The 27,195-nt window shown below is 34.8% G+C and overlaps 7 protein-coding genes and 1 non-coding gene across 10 annotated transcripts; 4 read left to right on the forward strand and 4 right to left on the reverse strand.

The window, feature by feature from the left end:
• The first annotated feature begins 842 nt into the window (after positions 1–842).
• On the forward strand, positions 843–5,147 carry LOC113861151 (probable receptor-like protein kinase At3g17420). Its single transcript, XM_027493768.1, has 8 exons — positions 843–970; positions 1,296–1,869; positions 1,993–2,574; positions 2,797–3,234; positions 3,349–3,464; positions 3,553–3,813; positions 3,895–4,095; positions 4,200–5,147. The coding sequence occupies exons 2-8, from the start codon at positions 1,761–1,763 to the stop codon at positions 4,272–4,274; spliced, it is 1,782 nt and encodes a 593-aa protein (XP_027349569.1). The 5' UTR covers positions 843–970; positions 1,296–1,760; the 3' UTR covers positions 4,275–5,147.
• A 162-nt stretch (positions 5,148–5,309) lies between these two features.
• On the reverse strand, positions 5,310–8,364 carry LOC113861152 (probable serine/threonine-protein kinase PBL25). Of its 2 annotated transcripts, none has more exons than XM_027493770.1 (5): positions 8,112–8,364; positions 7,634–7,801; positions 7,336–7,525; positions 6,825–7,216; positions 5,310–6,376 (listed from the first exon to the last, which is right to left on the reverse strand). In XM_027493770.1, exons 1-5 carry the CDS (start codon positions 8,196–8,198, stop codon positions 5,513–5,515), a joined length of 1,701 nt encoding a protein of 566 aa, XP_027349571.1. In that variant the 5' UTR covers positions 8,199–8,364; the 3' UTR covers positions 5,310–5,512. The 2 variants fall into 2 exon arrangements, with proteins under 2 accessions (XP_027349571.1, XP_027349570.1); XM_027493769.1 differs by having other exon boundaries at positions 7,634–7,809; positions 8,093–8,364.
• A 3,665-nt stretch (positions 8,365–12,029) lies between these two features.
• LOC113863210 (putative F-box protein PP2-B12) lies at positions 12,030–13,605 on the forward strand. Its single transcript, XM_027496705.1, has 3 exons — positions 12,030–12,389; positions 12,473–12,591; positions 12,681–13,605. The coding sequence occupies exons 1-3, from the start codon at positions 12,093–12,095 to the stop codon at positions 13,228–13,230; spliced, it is 966 nt and encodes a 321-aa protein (XP_027352506.1). The 5' UTR covers positions 12,030–12,092; the 3' UTR covers positions 13,231–13,605.
• A 1,178-nt stretch (positions 13,606–14,783) lies between these two features.
• LOC113862731 lies at positions 14,784–19,904 on the forward strand. 2 transcript variants are annotated; one of them, XM_027495884.1, is made up of 3 exons: positions 14,784–14,960; positions 17,242–17,868; positions 18,031–19,298. In XM_027495884.1, the coding sequence occupies exons 2-3, from the start codon at positions 17,343–17,345 to the stop codon at positions 19,167–19,169; spliced, it is 1,665 nt and encodes a 554-aa protein (XP_027351685.1). In that variant the 5' UTR covers positions 14,784–14,960; positions 17,242–17,342; the 3' UTR covers positions 19,170–19,298. The 2 variants fall into 2 exon arrangements, with proteins under 2 accessions (XP_027351685.1, XP_027351684.1); XM_027495883.1 differs by having other exon boundaries at positions 17,242–19,904.
• Positions 14,941–21,806, forward strand: LOC113862070 (acidic endochitinase-like). Its single transcript, XM_027495224.1, has 3 exons — positions 14,941–14,950; positions 15,075–15,170; positions 20,968–21,806. Exons 1-3 carry the CDS (start codon positions 14,941–14,943, stop codon positions 21,804–21,806), a joined length of 945 nt encoding a protein of 314 aa, XP_027351025.1.
• Positions 21,807–22,268: 462 nt separating this feature from the next.
• On the reverse strand, positions 22,269–24,026 carry LOC113863106. Its single transcript, XM_027496532.1, has 2 exons — positions 23,569–24,026; positions 22,269–23,033 (listed from the first exon to the last, which is right to left on the reverse strand). Exons 1-2 carry the CDS (start codon positions 23,904–23,906, stop codon positions 22,631–22,633), a joined length of 741 nt encoding a protein of 246 aa, XP_027352333.1. The 5' UTR covers positions 23,907–24,026; the 3' UTR covers positions 22,269–22,630.
• Positions 24,027–24,222: 196 nt separating this feature from the next.
• Positions 24,223–24,294, reverse strand: TRNAG-UCC. Its single transcript has one exon. It is a non-coding gene; the product is annotated as a tRNA-Gly (tRNA).
• A 247-nt stretch (positions 24,295–24,541) lies between these two features.
• On the reverse strand, positions 24,542–25,435 carry LOC113863644 (basic endochitinase-like). Its single transcript, XM_027497290.1, has one exon. It carries the CDS (start codon positions 25,433–25,435, stop codon positions 24,542–24,544), a length of 894 nt encoding a protein of 297 aa, XP_027353091.1.
• Positions 25,436–27,195: the final 1,760 nt, after the last annotated feature.

Genomic DNA, 27,195 nt, shown 5'->3' on the forward strand with positions numbered 1-27,195 from the left:
AAGAAACAAAGTCATGATAACACGATAGAATTAGAGTGGATAAGGCAGAAATGCTAAGCGGCTTTGGGACTTGTATATAGGAATATTATTGTGTTAATTGCAGTGTTAATTGTACACTCAAGGAAGTGTTTTCCCCAAAAAAACGTATAGAAAGTGACAAATTTAATGGAAAAATTTAAGTGAAATTAATTAAATTAAGTTCATTGTTGTAACTATCGAAATATGTTTGGTTCATACCATACATCACTCGGTCAGACTAACTCTCACTTGCCAAACTTAACTCGGTTTGCAAGGTTTACCTATTTCAATTTTTTCCCTAGAAGTCAAAATTGGATACTTTATAGACCAATTTAAGGATAAGATTAGCACTAAATTTTGTAGCTAAGGAGACTAGATTAAAGACTAAAAAAAACGCTTATAATTAACCAGAAATTACAAGCATTCTGTTAATAATAAATTTTACTACGAATGAGATCCTAATAACTTCATTAATGTAAATAAAAATTATATCATTTTATGTCTTTTGAAATAATCATTTATAAAACCAAATAAGATAACTAATCCTCAAACTATAGTTAAAAAAAAAAATTATAACAACTTTTAGCATATAAATACATAAGAAATAAATGCTACCCAACTTGCAATAGTAGCACACCACTTCTTTTCCTTTATCAATGATCTTCACTAATGTAAATAAAATTTATATCATTTTATATCTTTTGAAACTATCATTTATAAAATTAAATAAGGTAACCACTCCCTCAAACTAAAGTTAAAAAAAAAAAAAAAAAAACCCTAACACCTTTTAGTATATAAATACATAAGAGATAAATGCTGCTCAATTTGCAATAGTAGCGCGCCGCTTCTTCTCTTTTATCTTTTTCTCATCACTCTTATCTCTTTCTCTATTACTAAATCAGACTTATCATGTCACTGTGAAGGCAACAATTTATCTATTTATACTAACAAGGTCAGTCTTTTACAAAATTTTGAATATCTTTTTCTTCTCTTTTTCTTTTAACAATTTTTTTTATTATATTTTAGATTTAAATTCGTGAAAGAAAAAATTTCAAATTATAAACTCTAGTTTGAACACAATAAATAATCAATTTTGATTTATAAAATTTTTTTTAAAAAAAAATTCAAATTTTAAATTTGCATACGAAGTGCATAAAGAACAATTTATAGCCACTATCCAATATCTACTTTGTATTAGTTCTTATTAGAGCTGTTTTAAATTCTATAAAAAGATGTGGAATTGCTTTGAAACATTTTTTCTTTTTTTTGAGATACAGGGAAAAGTATGGTGGCATATCTTCATCTCTGTTGACTCTTGGGCTTGACCACTAGGCCAATTCCATGTATCCTTATCCGTGTAACGTTTTAGTATAGTCCTTCGTGAACAATTATGAATACTTCGTGGCAAGATAGAATTATTATTTGCTAATTTGTTCTTTCTTAGCCATGGATTATCCGCCGGAGGGGCATCAGAAGAATGTCATTTAATATTAAAACAATATTTGGAAGGTTATAATATAAGACTTGGTGATGATTGCAAGGCCTTAGAACACCAGCTGTAATTTAAGGACCTTGAGTAAGCGAGAATATCCACATCCCTACGGTGTTCACAAAGAAATTGATACTATATCTACTCAATTCCACTCGTCTCACGGGAAAATTTTGGTTTCTCTGCTATTAAACGTTACGCAGCTTCACAATGGCGTAATTTCTCTTGCGGGGAAAGGAGGTTTTGGTTGGACATGAATATAAAAACCCATTTACCTCGGCACACTTTTTTTGCATTCTTCACTCTTGCAATATTCATAGAGTATTACCCACTCGTGTCGCCTGCATCCAATAACCCACAAGGTCAAATCAGCTTCCCTCCCTTTTTTTTTTATTCATATTCATAGATTATGTACACATGCAAAAATAAGGAAAATAATTTGTTAAAACCTAAAATGGAATATATATGTTTCCCTGGTGGTGCAGGTGAATGTGTGTTGAATTTCAACACATACCCATACGTGGCATTTGGTGAATGTGGCGATGTGAAAGAGGACATAAGCACTTGGGGTGGCGATGGATTCCCTACCACTCTATGCTGCCGTAACGCTCTCACGGTTCTGTCGGACGCGTTGGCCTCACAAGCACGCAACTCAACAGGACAACTCTTCCTTTCCCAAGACCAATGGCAGAACTGTAACCAATCATTTCAACCTCAACAAGGGATGTCACCTACTTCATGTGGCTTTGACAATTTGTACCAAGGCAACTTCAGGTGCTCCAGCTTCGTTTTGCAGAGTGTTCGAGTCATGCAACAGTACCAAGATGCATTGGACAAGTGCTCTCACTTCGACCTTCCATTTTACCAGTCTTGTGCTGATTGCACCACTGCAATATTGAACGTCAGAGATGGTTTATATTCCCAAGTAATGGGCAAAGACAACAACAACACCGAGAGAACCATATGCGGTGTAGCAGCTATTGTTGCTGTTGCAGCTGGCAAACCCGATGATCCTGCCCTCGTTGACAAATTCTTACGCTGCTTGCCAACTTCAGGAACAAACAAAAGTAACAAATTCTAACGTGTTTTTAACTTTTTAACTTATTAGTGCATGTTTGGAAACCCAAAAAATCACGTTAAACCACGTTTTAACTCAAAAGCTATAACTTAGAGCGTTGAAATGGATACACCTTTGACTGGTTTGACAAACATGCACTTGTTGTCTAACTTTAGTGTAAGTTAGAATTGAACCAAATGGAACTGACAAAGAAAGTTTTTGGGTGTTCCAGGATTTTCGGTGAAACTGCTGTTAAGCGTGCCAATTGTTGTGCTTGCAATATGTCTTATCATTATTATGGTAAAATGTATGTCGAAGAAGAAGCCTAGTAGGCCAGTGTACTTGAAAGAGATCACTGCGTGGTCTGGACTGTACTGGTTTTCCAAGGCTGAAATTGAGAATGCAATGAGTTTTGGCGGTGAAAAGATAAGTCTTGGTCGTGGGAGTGCGGGGCAGGTGTATAGAGGGGTTCTCCCCAGTGGTCAAGTTGTGGCCATCAAGCACTTGACAAAGAGTAACACTTCTGATTCTTTCACTCGAGAAGTTGAAGGGCTTTCTAGGCTTCGCCATCCAAACTTGGTTTGCTTGTTTGGGTGTTGCATTGAAGGTGATGAGAGATTTTTAGTCTATGAGTTTTGTGCAAACGGAAATCTTGCTCAACATCTCTTAAGTAATGTCCTCTCTCCTCACCTTGTCTCTTGATCAATTATTTGCTATGTTTAATGATGCTTCTTTTGTTATTTACTTTTGGAATGTTAGTATATATGTGTGATTCTGTGTTCAGGAAGAGACAGCCACTTGACATGGGAAACAAGAGTCAGAATTTTGAGAGACTGTTCATTTGCACTCAAATACCTCCACCATCATATAGAGGGCTGTGTTGTCCATAGAGATATAAAGGTGATCTGGTGAATGCACACTTTTATAAAATGATGTTTACAGTAAATAGTATTTTAATGCAATGTTCTAAAATTGATTTTAATTTTAGCTTACGAACATCCTTTTGAATGATAAATACCAAGCCAAACTGTCGGATTTTGGATTGGCAAGGATGATGGGAATGGAAGAGAGCAAGGTTTTTACTGATGTTAGAGGAACCATAGGATACATGGACCCAGAGTACATGAGTAATGCAAAGCTAACTTGCGCCAGTGATGTATACAGTTTTGGCATTGTTGCTTTACAAATTCTGTCAGGACAGAAAGTCATAGAATTGGATCTTGATGCCAGAGATCAACTCACTAGGAAGGTACTCAACGCTATTCAGAAAAAGGACAAAAAGTAATAATTGCATTAAGTGCAATAACAATATGAAACTATTTTTTTGTAGGCAAGAGATGTAAGCTTGGGAAAGCGTCCACTGTCGGATTTTGAAGACCCACGGCTAAATGGAAAAGTTGATAAGGCAGACTTTGAAGCCATTCTACAGATTGCAGTACTGTGTGTTGCCAAATCAAGCAAAGGTCGTCCAACCATTGAGGTTGTCTTTGAGGAATTGAATAAGGTCTGCAGAGAAACGGAAGCACGAATGGTATAACATGCTTAGTTGCTCATTCACAACTTAATTTGCAGAACAAATCCATTAGTCCTTGCGTAGCTTTGTGTGCTTATCAAAGATTTTTTGTGTTTCTGCAGAAGGCAAAGCATGATGAAAGCTCATCAACAACATCCACTCCCAGCTCTAAGTCCTCCAAATTGACTCCTATTTGACATAAAAGACATTGCGCTGCTTGTTATATGCGTGTGAGGCTTCTGTTTTCACCATACAATTACAACTGAACTGCTATGATGGTACATATACTAGGGAGAGTGGAGTACATACAAATATATATCACTTATGGCTTTCTCTTGGTCACGGATCTGAAATGCTCCTAGAAAAGGTGTTCTGCCCAACTGTAGGTCCGCTTAAAAGAACATATGGCGGCAAAAGAAACAAAAAGTTGTTTCAGTCATCCAGATATTCGATCTTAATGCATGTTATAGGCTTATAGTATTAGCAATTAAAATCCATTATGGCTACTCTTTTCTTTCTTTATTTTTTTTTTCTTAATTTTATTATAGCATCCTCCAGATTCCATAAGAATGTTCTGAGATACAATCGGATTTACTTGAATAATCTGTTTGATTGTCCTCGGGTATATCTCCACCCATCTTCTGCTATATCGATGTTTGACATGCAAGTTCATCATTACGAAGCTCTTTCCTTGTGTTTGCTTAGTTAAGTCGTAGAACAAAAACTACCGAAACATGGCGATGAAGCCAATAATTCTATATGAAGTTATCTATGAGATTAGCCTAGTAAATGCGGAAGAAAGAAATGGTGAAGAAAGTGAAGCCCATCTCCTGCTTCATGTGACATATTATACTTACACATCTCCTTATTAATCTATGAGAGAGGAAGAATTTTGTTTTGGGCGATGACAAGAAGAGAGAGAAGAAAAAAAGAAAAGGAGGAGGGAGAAAATAAATAAGCATACAGAAACAAAGTTTCTAATTGATTTGTCTATCAATAGGACACAAGATTTGATTCTCGCGTACACAAATATGTATTAATTTGTGACAAAAATAATAACATTAGAATTGCCATAAATATTATATAATACAAACAAGGATTACTGTTTCCAATAATGCCAACAATCCTCTATGGACATATTCACGGTTACCGTCACTCTTGTTCTTGAACTAAAGGTAGATACATGAATATTGCTGAAGCCTACTAAAACAAAGCAAGTGTATATATGTGGACGCTCGAGTTTGCAAGATTTTAATTTAGACGATACCCGAAACGGTTATCTTATCTTACTTGTTTCGCTCGACCAAACTGATGTATAAACAAAGAAAATACAACCTTTGACAGAAATATACAAAGCATCATGTCAAAGTGGCCTTTTTAATGTTCATCATCGCCAAGTAGTTGTTGTTGCAAGCACAAATTGATAAGAACTCTATCATGAATGAACACTTCCCTCCTCTGATCCCCTGCTGCTGGTATGGCCTAAACGCATGCTGGTTCTTTGACCTGACCTTGTGCTGCTCTCATTGTCACTGCTGATTAGGCCAAAAGATGCATCTCCATGCGATGGCTTGCTCCCACTACGATCAACAACACCATCTCCACTTTTACTGCTTAAATTGGATGAATGGCTTCCATCCTCCGATCCCTTCTTTTTCTTGTGGCTTGAAATTCTCACTGAAGATTTCTTACTGCTCTTTTGGTTCGTAGAAGATTTCTTGCTGCTCTTCTGATTCAAAGAAGATTTCTTGCTGCTCTTCTTTCTGCTGTTTTTGTGAGTCGTTGAGACAGTTCCATTTTCTGAATCTGAACTAGACCTTGATCTGGTTCCGTTCTTTGATCTGGTGCTGCTCTTGCGGCTTGACTTGGAGTAAAACGCTTGAGTCTCTTTAATATCTTGTGGACTATAATTATGCTGGTTTTCACTCTCATAATAATCATCATCTTCAGATTCTGAGGCCTCATCACTATCTTGGTATTTTCCACTGGCTGTACCAGCAGTTCCGTTATCCTCTCCATCGGAACTCTGGCTGTCCTTGTCAGATTCTTCTTCGCTTTCACTGTCTTTTACAGAAGCACTCTTCTCTGGGGGCAAGGTGGAAGGATCTGGAGGAGACGTGGAAAGAAAACTTAGAGCGGTTACAACATCACTCATCAAAGGACGGGCTGCTGCTTCCTCCTGTAAGCACATTGCTGCAATTGCAACAACTTGATTCAGATCCTTCTCTGGGAATTTTTTATTCAGATTTGGATCTGCCATATCTGGATATCTTTTAGGGTCCCTGAATATGGGTTGTGCCTGCTCAACCATAGTAATAGCAGAAAAAAAATATATAAGATTAACAAAACTGATATCTGGTGATCAAATTAAGCTGTTGGACTTTGGTATATAAGAAGAGAAATGTTAGAAAAAGACTTCAGTTTTTCCTTTACACGTATACTTCATTATTAAATGAAGTTTAAGTTGGAGCTTTCATCTCTTATATGTTAGTAAAAAGTATCAATCTTGATTAAACATCGCAACATTCTTAATATTTATCAACACCTCTTTTATTTTTTTCTTATCATGTCATGTTACCTTTTACATTTATCATTTTTATCTCTTCTCCTTCTTTTTCCTCTATGTGCATGTATACATGCAAGAAGTATCTGCGTACTATTTTTGCAAAAAGCATCTTAGAGAGAGTTTTGTTATAGAAATAGGACAAAAACCAATGTCAAAATTAAAGGGATTGTTATAGGTTTACCCATGAAACTAGATTTTGCTCGTCGTGCGATCTTGTGGTGTCAATGGCTCGCCGTCCAGTTATGAGCTCAAGCAAGACAACTCCAAAACTGTACACATCTGATTTCAAGGTGAGATTACCCGTTCTTACATATTCCGGAGCACTGTAACCATAGGTACCCATAACTCTTGTGGGTGCGGTGTTCATCTTATCTTTACCAGCAAGTTTGGCCAGTCCATAATCAGATAGTTTTGCATTGTTATCGTTGTCCAGCAAGATGTTCGCTGATTTCAAGTCCCTGTATATGACTGAAGGATTGGCCTTGTCATGCAAGTACCATAGTCCTTTCGCCGCATGTGATGCTATTTTCATTCTGCTGTACCAATCTAATGGAGGTTCATCTGGTTTCCTCTCTGTTATATTATTATATTACACATTACACAGTGCACAGATATATCATATATTATATTATTTTATGCATAAGACCGAAATTGAAGAATGATTAATATACAAAGAAAGAAAGGGTGAGTACCAAGAAGACAGCTTTCTAAATTGCCTCCTGGCATAAACTCATACACCAAAAGACGTTGATCTCCATCAGCACAATAACCAGTGAGTTTGACCAGATTTTCATGGCTCAAGAGACTCAACATCAAAACCTCAACCAGAAATTCCCTACTGCCCTGCATCCCATTTCGATCAAGTTGCTTCACTGCTACCACCTGAAGACGGGGAAAAGACACGCATACAAACGAGGAAAAAAAATGTATATTGAATTTAATAATCACTTTTTATATATGCACTATAAATTTAAGGCCTTATGATATGACCTGCCCGGTTGCAGGAATTGTTCCCTTGTAAACTCTTCCAAAGCCACCTTCTCCCATCAAGCACTCTTGGCGGAAATTCTTCGTTGCAATTGCCAGCTCACGGAAAGTGAAATTTTGTGCTTGAATATTTGAAGTGTCAACTTGGTTTGGGTCATCTGCCTTTTGTTTCTTTACCTCTGCATGTCATCCCCAACGTTAATTTTGAAGTCTTATGTTGGTAAGTGAACAATTAAATTGCTAAAAAAATATGCAAACAAGAATTTAATAAGTTAAACAAATTGATTACACCTTCCAAATGGCATTCCCATCTCCCACTCCATTCTATCATTAATATTAATATTCCCATAGACCATTTTAATAAGAATTATATATTTTGATGAATTAATAAATGGCATAGAATCACCAACTAATGTTTTCTTTTTAAAAAAAATAATAATAACGCCATGCATGGGAACTTACCCGGTGGTGTTCTTGTTACAACATTTTCCTGGGGTGTAGGCCCTGAGCCTTGCTCCTTCTTGCTATTGCTTCTCTTGCTCTTTGTAAAACACGGAAAGCAATTCATTCTTCTAAGAATCTATATAGAATCAAAACTCTATGATTGAAGTTGAGTGATAAACGGAGGTTCCCCCAAATGAGATTGAAGGACCCCGCAAGAGGGGAGCAGAGGCTAAAAAAATAGAAGGGAAATCAACAGCAAAAGGTGAACGGAAGAAGAACCCATGCATGTATGAGAGAGGGTAATGAGAAAATGGTGACGTTTCCTCAGAACTCTCGGAGAGAAAAAGGAGGGGAAATTTGAGTGGACATGATTATGAGGTGGGTGTCTTTTAAGATGGATTCCGACAAATGTGGATTTCATATTTCAGTTTTATCGTTCCATTCAGTTGCACGTGACTTTTCATTTTCTTTCTTGTCTTACAGACCATGCATGGATGGCATCCATCGTTTCAATTGGTTATTTACAGTTACATTTTGACTTTAACCTTTGTTTCCATTACTTTATCTTTCTATAACTAATAACTAAGATTAATTTATAACTATGCTATAGATAGATTACGAATTTCAGTTGGAAAAAACTTAATGGTTCACTTCCTCAATTTGGAAAAAAAGAAAAGAAAGAATACACAATGCAATTACAGGAGTTCTTCAATTTCTCATCAGAAAATGAAGTGGAGATTATTTTTATGGTGGGAGACAGAGTGATAGTCGGTAGCGTTCTCTTTTCCTTTTTGATTTTTTTAAAATTAAAAATCATTGAGAATGTCGCATTCTATTTTGAAGGATAACTTTTAGTTGTATATACATACATATATATATTAAAAATAAATGATTATATACAATATTAATAACAATGTCAATATTAAAAGTTAATTTAAACAAAAAAAAGTTACACATTTTTTTGTCAACTGTTCAAAACACTCTCTTTCTTCAAGGAATCCAAACAAGACCAAAGAAAAACAATTAAGCAATTAAAAATGTCCGTTGGGCTTTATAAAACTACTAAGCTTTTAATTATTTTATTTATCTATATGTTTTAATAAGTTTTTATTGTGAAATTTATAGAAGTCATAAAGTATTTTGATAATCAAGCTACTACTTAATTGCTTATATTTTGTTCATTTCGTTCAACTCACGCTGCAAGTTGAGTATGTATAATTAGCGTATAGATTTCTTTTTAACCTTTAGAGGAGAGGCAAAGCCCCAAACTATACAAGACATATTTAGGAAAGAGAGTGACGTTTTTATAAAATTTATTTTACAACTTATATAAAATGAAAAGATAAAACAATTTATAATTTTCAACACGCTTTTGTTTCTTTTAATTAATAAACCAAGTACTGAAATAGTTTACTTTTTTTTTTTGTATTTTTGTGTGAATTGTGATTAAAAAATAAAAAATATCATCTCTTTAAGGAAAGACACCTTTGAGAAGTATTGGATGAGGAGCAAGTGAAATCTTCTTACTAAATTTTTAATTGACTTTTATGTCAAAACTTTGCATTTATTTATTTCAATAAATACTTAAAATTTTAACTACATCTCAATTTTTTAAATACATATAAAGTAAGAAATAATATTAAATTTTACATGATAAGCATTTCGTGTTTGTTTGGGATAGTTTAAAATTTAGGAAACATTTATTTATTTAAAAAAAAATCTCTTAAGAAGTTAGCAAAAGTAAGCAGTTAAATTTTCTTTTAAAAAAAGTAAACTAAATTAAACACACACTGATTAAGTTGTACCTAATTAACATGCTCTTAACTTTTGTTTGTAGGTTTGCTTAAATTAAGTGCATAAACACTAATTTTAAAAATAAAAGGGCACAAACGATTCTGAACAAATTATAAGATTATGGTTAGTTAAATATATGCCTTAAAACAAGGTTAGTGAATAATATTACAAATAAATAAGTTGAAACTTAAAGAAAAATAATTTTTTACATCTTGAAGAGGTGTTTCATATGTTTTAGGGATATATTTTAAGAATACGTGTATAAATTTTTTTTAAGAATTATATATAATATTATATACGATATCACAAATAATTAAACCCACTAACCTCATAGCTGCACACAACATACGACGTGGCGACGAGGTATATAATATTTTAAGAATACGTGCATAAAAATTAAAACAATTGTATATAATATTATGTACAATTGTGTCCAAGGTAAGATGGTGATAACGCTTGCAGTTTTGAATATGCAACTTTAATTTGTCACAAATGAACAAAGAAAAATTTTAATTTGTTATGAAATATTAAAACATTAACAGGGACGCATGTGTTTTTAAGTTCTTTTTTTTTTTCCATTAAGTATTGCAATATTTAATTTGGTGTGATAAATTATGCCTCTTATAATGTTAAAAAGAATAATATTTACTTCTACAAATCAATAAATAATTTATCGCTGTAGAAATTTAGAGTATAGTTAGGAGTCGAAGTAATTTTGTTAAGCAATACTGAATTCAATTAATTAACCAAAGTTTGAATGTTTTGATACAAATGTATCATTGGTGGAATGTATGTACGTAGTGAACAAAATGCCTTTTATTGTCTTTATGAAGAACAAAATGATATTTAATCACATGCACATGCAAACCAAAATTGGGGGCACATGAGAAAGCGATTCCCAAAACACGTCAAAAGAGAGTTTCAAATTGCGTTATAAACGTCATTGGAACGAAAAGCCACTTGCCCGAGTGCCACTTGAGCTCGTCCGTACCTTTAAAGATGTACTACGCTACACCCGATCTCATTCTACTATATATGAACTCATCATGTCTATCATCAACTTAAAATGTTATAATGAATGATAACAAATCTCAATTTTTCAACGCAATTACATTGTTAAATATTCAAATATATGATTCCTAAGTAAACTAAAACAACTTCATCATCATAATATAAATTATTTTGTTTATAAACATGTAAGAATATTACAAAATTTACTGTCCTACGATGCGTATGTAATTAAAGTTTTAATTTGTACATTAGAAATTAAATATATAAGAGTTTAGTCACGATAGTATCTCCTTATAATGTTTAACTAAATTATTCTTATAATTTTTCAATTCATTTTATTATTAAATTTGTATTTAAAATTTTCATTAGTGCAATAATTTTTAAAATATCTTTGTTTTTAAAAAGTTTTATGAAATTATTAATTGTTTTAAAGTGTGTGTGTGTGTGTGTTTTTGGTGGTCATAAGTGTTCGGGAGTAAACGGATCTCAAATACCGAAGAAGGAGAGATCACGGAAGAGAGAGCTCAGGTTATAACTATCGCAATAACGCATTATTATTGTTATTTAATCACTGAATCAATAACGCATTGTTAAAAAGCCAAAAAAAGGATTGTTTGACGTGGATATCTTATTCAGATACTCTTATGCGATAAAGATAAAGAACCTTTTTCTCTTTTTATTTATTCTTTAGGTTTCATTTTCGATAATGGGATACTTTAAATTAAATTTGCGTTCATCCAAACCAATTAGTCTCCCTTCAATATATTCAAAAATTCTACTACCTTTGCCTGAAATTATAAACTATTTCGAAACAATATAATAAGAAAATGTTGAAATATAATCTAATTTTCTAGTAATGTTTAAAATCAAAACTATTTGATTGAAAATTATAAATTTGAGATTGATACAAATATAATTGGTACCATTTTGTGGAAATGTGAATTATGAAATGAAAGTAAATAACAGTACTATATATTCTTTTTGAGTAGTGATTCGAAAAGTGAGTGTTACAATTGAATGGTAGTGTAACTTTTTTCTTGAAATTGTGCGGCAAATAAATATGGAAGATAGGAGCGAACCTTAACCACTAAGCTTTCCCTCGCATTCAAATGCACAGCTTCTCCTTCCGCTGGCATTGCATTATAAACGGGGGTGGTGGCTGAGAGACACCGACAGGAAGAGGAATCGAGAAAAACGAGGAAACGGCATTGTTATGGTTAACAAGGTTACGGTGATGGAAACAGACAACGGCGGTGAGTTTGAGAATTTACCAGAAGGTTGCATAGCAAATGTGCTTTCCTTCACAACTCCTCATGACGCCTGCATTCTCTCCTTGGTTTCATCCACATTCAGATCTGCCGCACAATCCGATGTCGTATGGGACAGGTTCCTCCCCTCCGATTACCTCGCCATTATTTCCCAATCCTCTGCGCCTCTCACTTTTTCTTCCAAGAAACATCTCTACCTCCAACTATGCCAAAACCCCCTCCTCATAGACTCTGGTAAAAAGGTAAATTAATTAATTAATCGTGTCTCTCAAATCGTAATCAATTAGCTAACGTGAAGAATAACGTTTAATTGGCAAATCACCAGAGCTTTGCACTAGATAAACCGAACGGGAAAAAATGCTACATGCTTTCTGCTAGGAATCTCTTCATTGTTTGGGGAGATACTCCTAGGTATTGGAGGTGGACTAGTGTTCCAACGGCAAGGTAATTAGTTATTAATTATTAATTGCATTGTTATCTGAAATTGAAAAATGTAATTATATAATTTTCGATTTTATCAACGTTTGACGCAGGTTTTCGGAGGTGGCAGAACTTGTTAGTGTGTGTTGGTTGGAAATTAAGGGACGGATAAAAACTCACATGCTGTCCCCAAATACGTTGTATGGAGCGTACCTTGTTTATAAGCAAAGCGACGCTGGTGTCTATGGGTTCGAGAACCAACCGTTTGAGGTGTGCGTTGGGGTTGCGGGGGAAGGTGAAGGTGAAGGACAAAAGCGAACGGTGTACTTGGAAGCGGAGAGACCGCGGAGGCCACGTCAGCATATTGTTCCTCGGCGTACTAGGATTTTCAACCTTGTTCGTTCTCGTTTGTTGAATACTTTTGATGCAGCAGCAGCAGCAGCTGTTCCCTCACACGTGGAAGAATCTGTTGATTCTTCTAGACCTGGTGTTGAGTATCCGATGAAGAGAGAGGATGGGTGGTGGGAGGTTGAGTTAGGTGAATTTTTCAACGGCGGCGGAGGAGAAGACAAAGAGGTGGAGATGGGTGTTTACGAGGTCAAGAGTGGCGAATGGAAAGGGGGCATTGTGGTTCAAGGATTCGAAATAAGGCCTAAACGTTGAAGAAGCACTTTTTTGCTTTTGCCCACACAGCATTTTTTTCGAGAGATTCATGGTGGTTTAGTTTTGTTTCAAATCCTCGTTACCAAATTGTGGTCTTCTCAATGATACATTCCGTTTGGAGCAAGTGGTCTATTTAGAACTAGTCTCAAATTGTGGGTTCTATGTCGGTTGCTGGATGCATAGCACATCTTTAGAACTAGTTGTATGGGAAATCCTTGATGTTTGCTGTCCATTAATTCGGTAAAGTATTTTATATAAAAAAGATAAATTTAAAAAATGTGTGATAAGATAAATAATACATTAAGAAAATAGCATGATAATAATATTGGACAAAAGCAAATTCACTGTCATTTCTTTTACTCTCTTTTCAGCCATTTTCCTTAACGGGAAAGGTAAAATTAACAAACGGAACATAGTTTAGATCCTTCAAATGCCAAAGGCCTGCTGTGTCATTGGTCACAAAGTTTCTATTTTGACAGTCCAGCTAAAAGTTTCACGAATCAACCAGTCAGCTGATATTTTTGCTTTGTCCCTTCATTTTCCTACAACTTTATCTGCTTCTACCATTTGAGGGGGGAACTCGTAGATTTAATATAAATTGTAAAAAATTTGAAGTGAACAAATTTAAACATGATCTTTTTTTATTAAATCGAATTAGATCTTGAATTGAATTGTAAAATTTTCCAATTCAAATCAAATTTATATACATATATACAAGTGTATTTATGAATTTCATACATCACTCATTTTTGTATAGATTTATATGTACAAAATTACAATACTATTTTTTACATAGTATTATTCTCTAAATATATCTTATTATATTTATTAATTTCGATTTTTTACTTTTGTTGTTTTTTATACTTAAAAATAGGCAGAGGTGATAAAATAAGATTTATTTGTTTATCTTAATTAAAAAATAAAATAAAATAAATACCGATTTAAATTGGATTTTATTATGTTATATTTTAATTTAGTACCAAAATGATTAATGGTCAAATAAAAAAATAGCATTGAATTAGATGATTTTTCTTCTCAAAGTAAGTCTAATTTGTGAATACGCCGACCATTTGCCTATTAAATTATAATTAATCATTAAGGTAATATCAGGAGTTTGAATCTGAATCAACTGATTAATTATAATTTTGACAGTGAAACTTACTGAAATAAGATAAGAGTTGCTTATCTTGATTTTATTTTTTAATGAAATTTATTAAAATGAGATTAAAAAAAATCTGAGAATTATATCACATAATCTAATTTGAGAGTTACAGCTAAATAATTTTGTTCCTTTTTTATGAAATCAACTAATTTTCTTTCTAACATTATAATTATATCACATAATTTAATTTGAGAGTTATGATTAACTACAGTCATCTCAAAGAACGACATTTCAAAATTCATAATGCCTGGAATAGAAAATGAGAACAAATCAATGATACAAAAATGAATTATTTGAAGAAGGACGTGAAAATAGAAAAATCATAGATAAAAACATTAAAGCAAATTTGTGTAATTACTCTGAAAAGTTTTTTTTTTTTTTTTTTAAAAAAGAACAAAATCAGAGCAGAACAAAAAGAAACAGAAGTTTGTTTTACTACGGTCCACCATCTCCTCAATTTCAAGAAACGGAAGCTGAAGAAGAAGAAGAAAAAGAAGGAGAAGGAACAGCAACAATAACAACAGTAGCACAAACCGTTACTTTCAAACATGAACAACTGTAAACTAAGGTGCTCTTTCTCTTTATCTTTGTTTTCCCCCCCAATAATTGATTACATATATTTTCAACCGAAGTCTCTTCCTCCACGTATTGTTTGTTTCTTCCGCATCATATCCCCAATTAGCTTTCGCTTACAAGGTTCTGGATGTTTTGATTTCGTTTACGCCAAAAAATAAAATCTATTTTATAGAGTATATTTCTTGCTCGCTTTCTATGAATTGTTCTGCCAAGGGGAAATCCTACCTCGTAGTTTACAAAAATTAAATTACGGATTAGGAAATTGAAATTTCGAGATTGCGAATTCTTGGATCCGAAGGGAGTGTTAACAGTTACGGTCGTTTGATATATGACCTAGGTGAGCAATGTGGTCCTTGTTCCCTCAGTGTGACCCCTTGATTTGAAGCCTCAATATGAATCCCTCAAATATATTATCAAGAGATTATGTAATATAGGGGTTTTGTGCTGCTAATCTGTTGATCCCGTTTGCTTCTTCAAAAGAGAAACCTCACATGAAAGAGGGCAACAAAAGCCCATAACCTCAGTCTCTGAATCAAAATAGGTGCAGTTATTACTGTTAGTAGAGAGATGAAAATATTATTCGTTTTAATGGCTGTGAGGGTGGACTGATTGTTGTTCACAAGGTTCTTCGAGTTTTTAGAAAGTGAACTAACAGTTACTGTGGTGTCCTATATTCCCTGAGAATATGATCCTTGTTTCACTATTCCTTGAAAAGCAAAGAAGCAGTCCGGTGCAGGTAACAAGTTCCTATGAATTAATCAGAGGAGTTATGTGAAGGGACAATCAACCATTTTGGAAGTTTAGGCAAGGCCATGCCGGCAAAAACTGTATGCTCAAGGTCATTTTCTACAGAAATGTGGATTTTCCTCAATCTTTAATCAGTTAGATGGTAATAGTAAGTTTTAGGGACCTGGGACTAGGAATGTAGGTTCTGGTGGGTACACGTGGTTGGTTGAACAAGTTCCATATAAACTGCCAAGTATAAAGACTATCCTTTTATATAGTTGCTATGACAGCGCTATTCTTCCATAGAAAATGCAGGTTGTGGATACACGTGGCTGGCGAAATTCTGTATTGTGATTATGGCATTAAAGCACAATTTAGATATAATCCTGCAATTATATCATTCATGTAACGCTTGATTTCAATCCCCATCCTGTCACCTCAACTATATATTAAAATTAAAGAAATGAGAAAAAGGCTTCTAAGTTTATGACAAAATTAAGTTAGGGATGGAGAAATGGAATCATCTCTGAAAAAATTTGGTCTTTGTATCTCAGTAGTGTGTTATACTCTTAGCTTGTTTCATTTATGGAAATTTTTCTGTGGATTGAGTTATACACACCTACATGTGGTAGGTTTTACAATAATTTGAAATTGTAATGGTTGCAATTAGATTATCCAAAGCAATTGATTTTCCATGTTAATAAAAGATGTGTAGTTCAAACCTTCAACGGTTGGTCTAGTGGAGCAAGGCAAAGTTTTGTATCTGATAGGTAGTAGGTTGAGTTCTCACTCATCTCCTTGGGGTAAAATAAATATGTTTTCTGTGAAAAAAACTTTTGAACTTCAAGGTTTGTCTTGGGATTTGGATTCTCTCTCGTTGTGGCGGTAATTGGACCATTCGATCCATTTTTGCTTAAACGAATTTTCTTAAGCAAATCTTAAGAAAACGACAAAAAATCACATAAAGTGAATTTTATGCTTGTAACAGTCCATCGTTTGCCAAGAAATCAGCTTGCAGCTAGCTAGGTATCAGTTGAAGCATATATTATATTATTACCCTTGTCTTGCCTTGGACTAAGACACCAACCCATCTCCCTAAACTTTCTTTTTTAAAATAGTGCTTATTTCATATAATGTTTCTTGCGTTCCTTATAAAATTTGGAATTCTATTTATCAAAGAACATACTGATCTTATGCAAGAGGTGAATGTTCTACTTCTACAAACTTCCCTTTTGTTGGCGGCCTCATAATGTTCAGATTGAACAAGCAATGATCTATTTACAAACTGTTGTGTTACTGCTTAAATTCGTAGTTTTGTATTCTAAGTCTACTGGTGGGTCCTTTTACCTTTTTCTTCCTCTGCAATTGTTTTCATTTTTCTCATTTTGAATAATCTAATCATTAGACATCCATTATCAGTGACTTACTTTGTTTACAGATCAAATGTTCTTTACTAGTATTATGATTCCAAATTTCCATTTTGTTTTATGGCTTTCTGTTCTGAACTATTTGTAAAATTTAACTGTTCCATCTCTTATGTATTGCAGAGTCTGTAATTGGCAGGAAGTTTAATATGATGGCATTTATCAAATTTGATCCTTGGAAGCCCTTAATAATTCATAAATATGATGGAAACCCTTAGAGTCAGATGACATTGTTCTTTCCTTGTTTTAGTGGATATATGGCTAATCATTCTTTAGTATTGGATAATACTTCTGTTAGTACTGTTACTATATCAGAACATCCATTAGTCATTGGGCAAGAGTTTCCAGATGTGGAAACCTGCCGAAGGACACTGAAAGATATTGCCATAGCTATGCATTTTGATCTTCGGATAGTTAAGTCAGATCGCAGTCGTTTTATAGCAAAATGCTCCAAAGAAGGTTGCCCATGGCGTGTCCATGTAGCAAAGTGTCCTGGTGTTCCAACTTTCACCATAAGAACCCTACAGGGAGACCATACTTGTGAGGGAGTTCGCAATCTTCATCATCAGCAAGCATCAGTTGGTTGGGTTGCAAGATCTGTTGAAGCACGCATTCGAGATAATCCACAATATAAACCAAGGGAAATACTGCAAGATATTCGAGATCAGCATGGAGTTGCTGTTTCTTACATGCAAGCTTGGCGTGGGAAGGAACGCAGCATGGCTGCACTTCATGGAACATTTGAAGAAGGTTATCGTCTTCTCCCTGCATACTGTGAGCAAATAAGGAAAACTAACCCTGGTAGTATTGCATCTGTTGTTGCCATTGGACAAGAAAATTGTTTTCAACGCCTGTTTATTTCTTATCGTGCATCAATTTATGGGTTTATAAATGCTTGTAGGCCACTTCTAGAACTTGACAGAGCACATCTTAAAGGAAAATACCTAGGTACATTGCTTTGTGCTGCAGCTGTTGATGCTGATGATGCTTTGTTTCCTTTGGCTATTGCTGTTGTTGATACTGAAAGTGATGAAAACTGGATGTGGTTCATGTCAGAATTGCGAAAACTTCTAGGAGTAAACACAGACAACATGCCTAGACTGACAATACTGTCTGAAAGGCAAAGAGGCATGGTAGAGGCAGTAGAAACACATTTTCCTAGTGCTTCACATGGATTCTGTCTGCGTTATGTTAGTGAAAATTTCCGCGATACATTTAAAAACACGAAGTTGGTAAACATCTTTTGGAATGCTGTTTATGCACTTACAGCTGCTGAATTTGAAAGCAAGATTAGCGAGATGATGGAAATTTCGCAAGATGTTATATCGTGGTTTCAACAATTTCCTCCCTATCTTTGGGCTGTGGCATACTTTGACGGTGTTCGATATGGCCATTTCACACTTGGGGTAACAGAATTATTGTATAACTGGGCCCTTGAATGTCATGAGCTCCCTATAGTGCAGATGATGGAACACATCCGCCAGCAGATGGTATCTTGGTTTAATGATCGGCAAGATATGGGCATGAGGTGGACATCAATTCTTGTACCATCAGCTGAGAAGCGGATCTTGGAGGCAATTGCTGATGCTCATTGCTATCAAGTACTCCGGGCAAATGAAGTTGAGTTTGAAATTGTGTCAACTGAGAGGACCAATATTGTGGATATACGGAGTCGTGAGTGTTCTTGTCGCCGGTGGCAGCTTTATGGTTTACCTTGTGCCCATGCTGCTGCTGCACTTATTTCTTGTGGACACAATGCCCATATGTTTGCTGAACCGTGCTTCACTGTACAAAGTTACAGAATGACCTATTCACAGATGATAAATCCTATACCAGATAAGAGCCAATGGAGAGATCAGGGAGAAGGAGCAGAAGGTGGAGGAGCAAAGGTTGATATCATAATTCGTCCACCAAAGACTCGCAGACCTCCTGGAAGGCCTAAAAAGAAGATTCTACGAGTTGAGAACTTTAAGCGTCCCAAAAGAGTTGTTCAATGTGGTCGCTGCCATATGTTAGGACATTCTCAAAAGAAATGCACAATGCCCATTTGACAAATTTGTTTACTTGTTAAAATATCTCTTGTTTCAGCAACATTACCTGCAATAGAATCAATGTTGTGTTGTATTGTAATTTAAATGTATTCTGAACCAGTCAGTGACAGAATAAGGATCCATTAGTTTTTGCCATAATTTTATAGAATTGTTTCGCAATGGTGGTGGGCTGTCAGCATGCTCTGTTTTCTCGTCTCACTTAACAATTAGTTAATTAATGACAGAAAATTGTCTTAGTGGTTTGTCTCTGTTCTGGAGATTGTTTCACAAGTTGGGCAAAATAACTCGAACTGGTTTATCTTCATTCCTCCAAATGCTGCCTTGGTCTTCAGGTCTTGCACTTTTAGTTCTCTTCCTTTGTTAATATCTTGAAGTAGTACATGCCTTTCTTAATTGAATTTTCATGAACTATACTCTAGAGGAATGATAAACTCAAGAAAACTGATCGACTGACTCAGGACACTCCCATGGAAACAATACAGATACTCAACTTACAGATGAATGGAAGATGTCACTAGACATTTTCTTCTCATTATTGCCTATTGGGCCAGTTCTACGCAGAATTTGTCCAATGAATCTTTAGAATTTTTTCCTTAAATGTGTTTTCTCGTTTTGCTTTCATATTGTTGGATAAAGTGCTGTTTCTACCTAATGCAGGTTTTATTATTTCAAGGCTGCATATATTCAAGTGCTTCTGTTTTGGCAGCAAGCTGCAAGCGAGTTAATTATTACTAGTCAGACTTCCTTCTGTACTTGTTCTGGGGCCAGTTTTGGATAATAATAGTATAATAGCCACACAATTACAACGGTGACATTCCGTGTTCCCAATAACCAAATCTTAGGCGTTTATTTTGTTTGGTTTTCATATTTATTAGGCAATCTGCAGCGGGGTGGGGTGGCCACAGAAGAAATGGAAACCTCGTCATATGTCAAATTGAAAAAAAGAGACAGCATCCGTCGGTGTGATCACAGGTTCACATGAACACGTGAACCTGATCTAACTTAAAATAATTTGGGTAGTTGGATTTGTTCGAATAAAAATGAGTAATACGTCACATTAATTATGAATTTACGAGTTCTGAAATTATAAGAAATGTTATTTTAATTTATGAAATTATTAACAATAGTCATTTTAATTGTTCAATTATTACAAAATTTAAATAATTGACATTTGGTATTTTTAGGGACTAAATTGACTGTTCTTCATACTTTCAAGGACTATTTGGTATAAGACAAAACCTAGTATTTTAAGTGTTTTTAGTTATTAACCATTATGAGTTATTGAGATAAGATCACAATTTTGATTAGAGAATAATTAAAGTATCTAAGATGCTATCTGAGTTTTATCCCAAGTGTCATACATTAAGTCACAATTTAAAGTTGATGGAGTTATTAGTAGATGGGGTAGCTTATTTAAATACAAAATTAAAATTTATTTACTTCTGGCCTTTCATACGGCGTATGTTGTAAATTCTGACCACAGACAACGCAATATTCAAATTGATTTGATTAAGTCTCTGACAACCATGTTAAGCCAAATGCACAATTGCTCCAGTATAACTGCGAAGGCACGCCTATTATGTGCGTAAGTAAAACATGGTTACTGTCAAAGGTAATGGGCAACCTTAAGAAATATAAATCTGTCTTCTCCAACATGATAGATATTACACAGCCAAAACAAACATTGATTTCAAAAGAGACTGAGTGACTGAAACTAGGCTAAGAAAACCACATAAAATGGCTCGTTTGCTAGGAACAACTTTGATAACAATTTTCTCGTTAATCATATTCATCCTAGCAACAGGATCAGATGCTGGAGGAATTTCCATCTACTGGGGTCAAAATGGAAATGAAGGCACCTTGGCAGAAACTTGTGCCACAGGAAATTATGAATATGTGAATATTGCTTTTCTCTATACTTTTGGCAATGGACGAACTCCAAGGATAGACCTTGCCGGTCATTGTGATGCATATAGTAATGGGTGCACGGGTTTAAGCACTGACATAAAGTCTTGTCAAGCCAAAGGCATTAAAGTTATGCTTTCAATTGGAGGAGGTGCCGGGAGTTACTCACTTGCATCCTCAGAGGATGCTGAGCAAGTTGCCACTTACCTTTGGAACAACTTCTTGGGGGGACATTCATCTACACGTCCACTTGGTGATGCTGCTTTGGATGGCATTGACTTTGATATAGGAATGGGAACAAACCAACACTGGGATGAACTTGCGAAGTATCTTTCAGGGTATAGCAACCAAGGCAAGAAGGTTTACTTAACTGCTGCTCCTCAGTGTCCTTTTCCTGATGCATGGCTTGGAAAGGCTCTCAAGACAGGTCTTTTTGACTATGTTTGGGTTCAATTTTACAACAACCCTCCTTGCCAATATTCTTCTGTGGATATTGCCCATCGTGAAAATGCATGGAAGCAATGGACTAGTGATATCCCAGCCACTAAAATCTTCTTAGGATTACCAGCATCTCCACAGGCAGCTGGAAGTGGGTATATCTCTGTGAGTGATTTGACATCGAAAGTCCTTCCAGTTATTAAGGGTACCACAAAGTATGGAGGTGTCATGTTGTGGTCCAAGTACTACGATGATCAAACTGAATATAGTTCTTCCATCAAAAGCCACGTCTAGAATCTTAATTACTTATGGCTATATTGGACCTTGTGTTCATGATGTGCTTCTGTAAGTTAATAGGCACTAATTTTACATGTATTTGTATTTATTTATTGTGATTGTACCACGTCTAGAATCTTAAATATAATGGCTGTGCTTGTTTAAACTGAAATCCTTTGGGTGCTGAAGTAAGTCTTCAGGTGTTCACTTCGGATTATCTCGTGAAAAGGTAAAACGGTAGTCATATGAAAAAGTAGCAAGATTAATTGGAAAATTATACACTGCTAATTAAAAAGTTACAGGCTGAAATAATAACAATTACACACCTATAGTTTGCAACTTTTCAAATTTACCTTACATAACTTCTTTAGTAGGATTACGTTTTTTTCAAATGAACTTTGTTAGGTGCCATCATATATATCATTCATGGATTAGGCACAAGGAGAATAAATATCTATAGAAGGGCTCTCGGTCGTACATAATACCTTCGTAGATTGTACCCTAACATCCTGGCATACATAAATTAATAGTAACAATAAAATTAGAAAATATCTATGCTCTTCCATCAGATGACTACAAAATTTGGTTATGCGAAGCAATAGCTAAAGCCCAGAGAACTTGCAATCGTATTATGTATACATACTATACAATATACACAACTCCCCAAACTCAACTAATTACAACACCCAACAAAGACCCTATATACTTAAGCCAATAGATTTGAGCACAATTTAGCTTTGTGAGACAAAATTCAAAGTTTGACAAGTTGCTAAAGATCTAGCTCAATATATTTACCCTACATTTAATTTACAGCAAAACTGTTTGGAAGAACTTGAGAAACATCAAGTTCTCTTTGTAGATGAGGATGTTTCAAAATAAGTTGGTTTTGGAGTTGATGGGCAGCCAATAGACTGAATCAATTCTTCCACAGGAAGCACTTTAAATTTAGGAGGTTTATTGAGAGCAACATTGTGAACCCTGTGTTCAAAAATCTTGCCATTCTTGTCAAGCTTATACTCCGAGGTTCCATCAAACCTACCGCGGCTCTCCCACGGAACTCGTGGAACTCCATGAACGGTCCAGCGAACCATGATGACATTCTCAACAGGCTGCCACACGCTAGTTAAGTCAATCCACAAAGCTTTGAAAAATATCCTGCCATGAAATCGTAGTGCCCAGAAGATTGACTTGTAATTCTCAATGCCAGTGAATGTATTCAAAGGATCCTTAAACACTATATCATCCCTGCATGAATAAATAGATATTGTAGTCACAGCAAATTTTAGCATAATAGATCAAATACGTAAATTATGCAACCAACAATGACAACCAAGCCTTCTAACATTAGGCGAGGTCAATTACATGCATCACATGAGGGCATTGAACTCAGTGAAAAACTAAATTTTCACACACATAAATCAAGCAAAGTTTACAGTTTTAAGAAAAGCTAATAACCAACTTCTGCTATTCACTACTAAAAGCACATTTGATTTCACAAGTTTGAGGGGTTTGGGTTTTAACATTATTATGAAGGAATGATTAAAAAAACACATGCACAAAGTTAAAGGCCCCAAAGAACTGTCTCAAGCCCCTGCTGCACCGTTCAAACCATCAAATGTCAATTACCCAACATCATAAAAATTGAATAGATAACAACTACAAAGTGCTTGTTTGGAAAAATCAAATTATAAAAATTTAAAAGCACTTTTAAGAAAAAACAGTTTTTGAAAATAAAGTTGATTAAACTAAAATTTAGACAAGTGATGAAAGAAAAGGGAACCTGTAGATGTCGAAGCAGAGTTCTCTGTGGAAAAGGGCAGGGTAGTCCTCTCTGAGAGAGCGAATAGCATAGCCCATATTCAAGTAGTAATTTTCCTTTTCTTCTTTTTCGTCTTTCACTGCAGCTGAGAACTGACCGTACAACCTCAAATTCTCATCCAAACCCAAAACCCCACAATCCTTAACTTCGCAACTCGCTCTTAACTCACGCGTTCCTCCAATAATTCCCTTTCCCTTCGTCAAGGGTTTCAAGTTGTGCAGTTTGATGGGTTTAGGGTTGAGATCGTTAACAATTTTGGGGACACAACACATTTCCGGGGAACGGACGAGAAGAGCCATCTATATTTTTGCCCAATTCAGATGAAAATAAACAATAAAATGGCATTTTCTGAGGGAGAATCGAAATAAGATTAGAATTATCTTGTGGATAACTTGAATTATCGAGTTATTAAGTTGCAAAAAAATATGTGATTGGTTGAGTTTTCTTTCCTAAATAATTTACAAAAACGAAGAAAAATAGAATCTTTAGGTCCCTTGGCTTTAGTTTACAGCATATTCCCTTACTTTCTCTCCCTTTTCTTCATCTTCAAGTAAAATTCTTCCACAATTCTCACGGTAACTATAATTATTTTAGGATGTCAAAAAATAAAAAGCATGCGTTTGCCGGGAGTCGAACCCGGGTCTATTGCTTGGAAGGCAATTATCCTAACCGTTGGACTACAAACGCCTGTTCTTATTTGTATGTTTACAACTTTTATGTTTTTCTTACTAAACGTTATAATAAATAAAAAATTTTATTTAATATAAGAATTAAGAGGATATATGGAAGTTCACCCCTCAAACTGGATCATTTATTGAAACAGAAGTTTTATCAACATAAATACTTCAAACTCATTACAAGAAAATAGCATTTAACCCAATAAAGGTTAATTAACACAAGTGAAGGAAACTTGAAAGTTGGTTTCATTTGAAGCTCAAACATTGCTCTTGATTTTGGTGGAGTATAGCGTTTTCTTATCAGCGGACCTGTCCCAAAGCATAACTCCCCCGTACATGCTTGATCTTTTGACAAAAGGCAACACTTGTCTCATAAGCACCTGTGGTGGCACATAGCCAGTATTAGCTGATGATGGTGATGCAGGAACTCCAACATAAACCTTGGTAACATTTATGGATGAGATCCACTGGTTCCAAGAGTTTTGGAACTTGTTAGGGTTGCTAGAGTCAAACTGACAAGGACCATTGTTGTAAAACTGAATCCAAACATAGTCAAAGAGCCCTGTTGAAAGTGCCCCTTTCTGGTGTTGATCAGGGAATGGACACTGCGGTGCAGCGGTTAAGTACACTTTTCTGCCACCATTGCTATGTAGTATGAGTCTCCTTGCAAGCACAGCATAGAAGGCTTCACCACCACCAACTTCAATGTCAAAATCTACACCATCCAACACTGCATCACCTAGTGGCCTTGAACTTGATTTTCCTCCCAAGAAGTTGTTCCATATGTAATCTGCCACGTTACTAGCATCTCTAGGGGATGACAAGGAGTAACCTGGGTTGCCACCTCCAATTGAGAGCATCACCTTTATGCCTTTCTTCTGGCAATTATCGATGTCTTTGCTCAAACTTCTGCAACCGTTTGATGCAGCATTACAGTGACCTGCTAGATTGATTTGGGGTTGCATGCCACCGCCAAATGTTGCCAAAAATGCTATATTGACGATGTTGTACAGTCCTGAGTGACATGTTTTACTCAATGAACCTTCCTTCTCGTTTTGGCCCCAGTAAACCACAATGTCTCCGGCATTTGTACTAGAAACCATGGCAAGAAAAATTAAGAGAATAGAAACGTATGATGTTTCATTGCCCATTGCAATCTTTGCTTAAAATGACTAAGTTAGGAAGCAATTTATAGAGCATCGGGAAGTGTTTTAGTAGATATTCACGTACCATGCAGAGTACTGTGCAGTTGGGTAGCTAGGGCAATGATTTAATGGAATAATATTTTAATTTAAGTATCGAGTTTGAGTCAATCAATGCAACTTTCTTAACAACTCGGATGAGTTTTGCCACAAACAATAATCTTAGATGGCTCTCATGTGGTCTAAACCAAAATTAATTATCATTTCTTTTATTTTTAACATACATAAATAATATATATATATATATATATATATATATATATATAAAACTCAGTTGGGGTAGCGTAATTATCTCCATAAATGTGTCGGCAAGTGCCACGACGTGACTGAAGACAAACAACACCAAGAGAGGAAAATAAGTAAGTTAGGTTAATTAATTAATGTTGATGTGTCTTAACTCGCTACCAGGAATCTATTCGTTTTTAACAACTTTTCTTGGGATAAAATATCTCAAATTATTTTTTAATTAAGCTCATTTTATGAAAATGAAAATGCTTTAGTTATTTAAATTTAAAATTAGATGAAGACCCAATTGACAAATATTATCAAGCCTTGGATCAGAAACATCAGATCTTGTTAAGGACAAAGTCCGTGAATACCATTCATCTTTCATGGTCATTTGAATACATTAGAATCTTGTAGTTTTTCATTTTTAGTTTTGTAGTGGGTGGGAGATTCGGATTCCTGTCCTATTTCCGTTTCTATATTTATCTTATCACTAATAATTAATTAAGAAAATGATATTTTTCACTCAAAAAGTAAATACATATCTTACAAAACATAATATATTTTTCATTTATTTATTTGTTAATAAAGCAATTTTATAAAAAAAATCAGTACCATTTCTTTTTTTTTCTAATTTATATTGTGAGTTGTACTAGATAAAACATCACTCGATCTCAATGATAAAAGAAGAAATATGAATACTTCTTTAACTTAAATAAGATAAGTACTCTTTTGATCAGATAAAAAATGAATTAAAGAATAATTAAACTGATTAAGATAAATAATCATATCATTATTTACTTAATTAGAAAGTTAAAGTCAATACTGACTCATAAAGTCTATTAGCCCATAATACTATTTATAAAAGAAAAATAAGAAATACAGATAAATAGTTACTTTTGAATATTTAATAATATTTATTACTTATACTAATATCTGACTTTATTATTGGAGTACTTTTTGCAGGTACACCCTTTAGAAAAAAGTTAGAGATACTTGTAGAGACGTCACCTCACTTTAAAGAAAAAGAGTTTCTAGAAGATCGATGTATCCCGTATAAGAACATGAGTTATTTTATATATCTAACTCTTCGAAGGAATCAGAAATAAAATGACATTGTATTGTTGAAATTAGATGAGCAATGATATGAATGGGAAGCATCGACACATATTGTAAAGTTATTGACGTTAATTCCCTCGATATTAGGGGCAGAGACAAAGAAGTCAGAATTCAACTATTGATTTTAGGAAAAACACTAGAGGCCTGGCTAGTATATAGATAAGAAATAATGATCTGAAGCCTAATATTAAGAGTCAAAATTGTAGGTTTTAGATTGTGATTCGTTGAGGTTCTAAAGGGTACGAGTGTTGGAGTTTGAACTTGTCTTAGTTGAATAAGTCATCTACGATTACGTAGTGGAGTCTGTTTCCTAGTTCTTAGCTATAGTGGAGTCTGTTTCCTAGTTTTTAGCTTACTTCTGCTAT

The sequence above is a fragment of the Abrus precatorius genome, unplaced genomic scaffold, assembly GCF_003935025.1.
Source record: "Abrus precatorius isolate BTA unplaced genomic scaffold, Abrus_2018 Scaffold3, whole genome shotgun sequence".
Lineage (NCBI taxonomy): Eukaryota > Viridiplantae > Streptophyta > Magnoliopsida > Fabales > Fabaceae > Abrus > Abrus precatorius.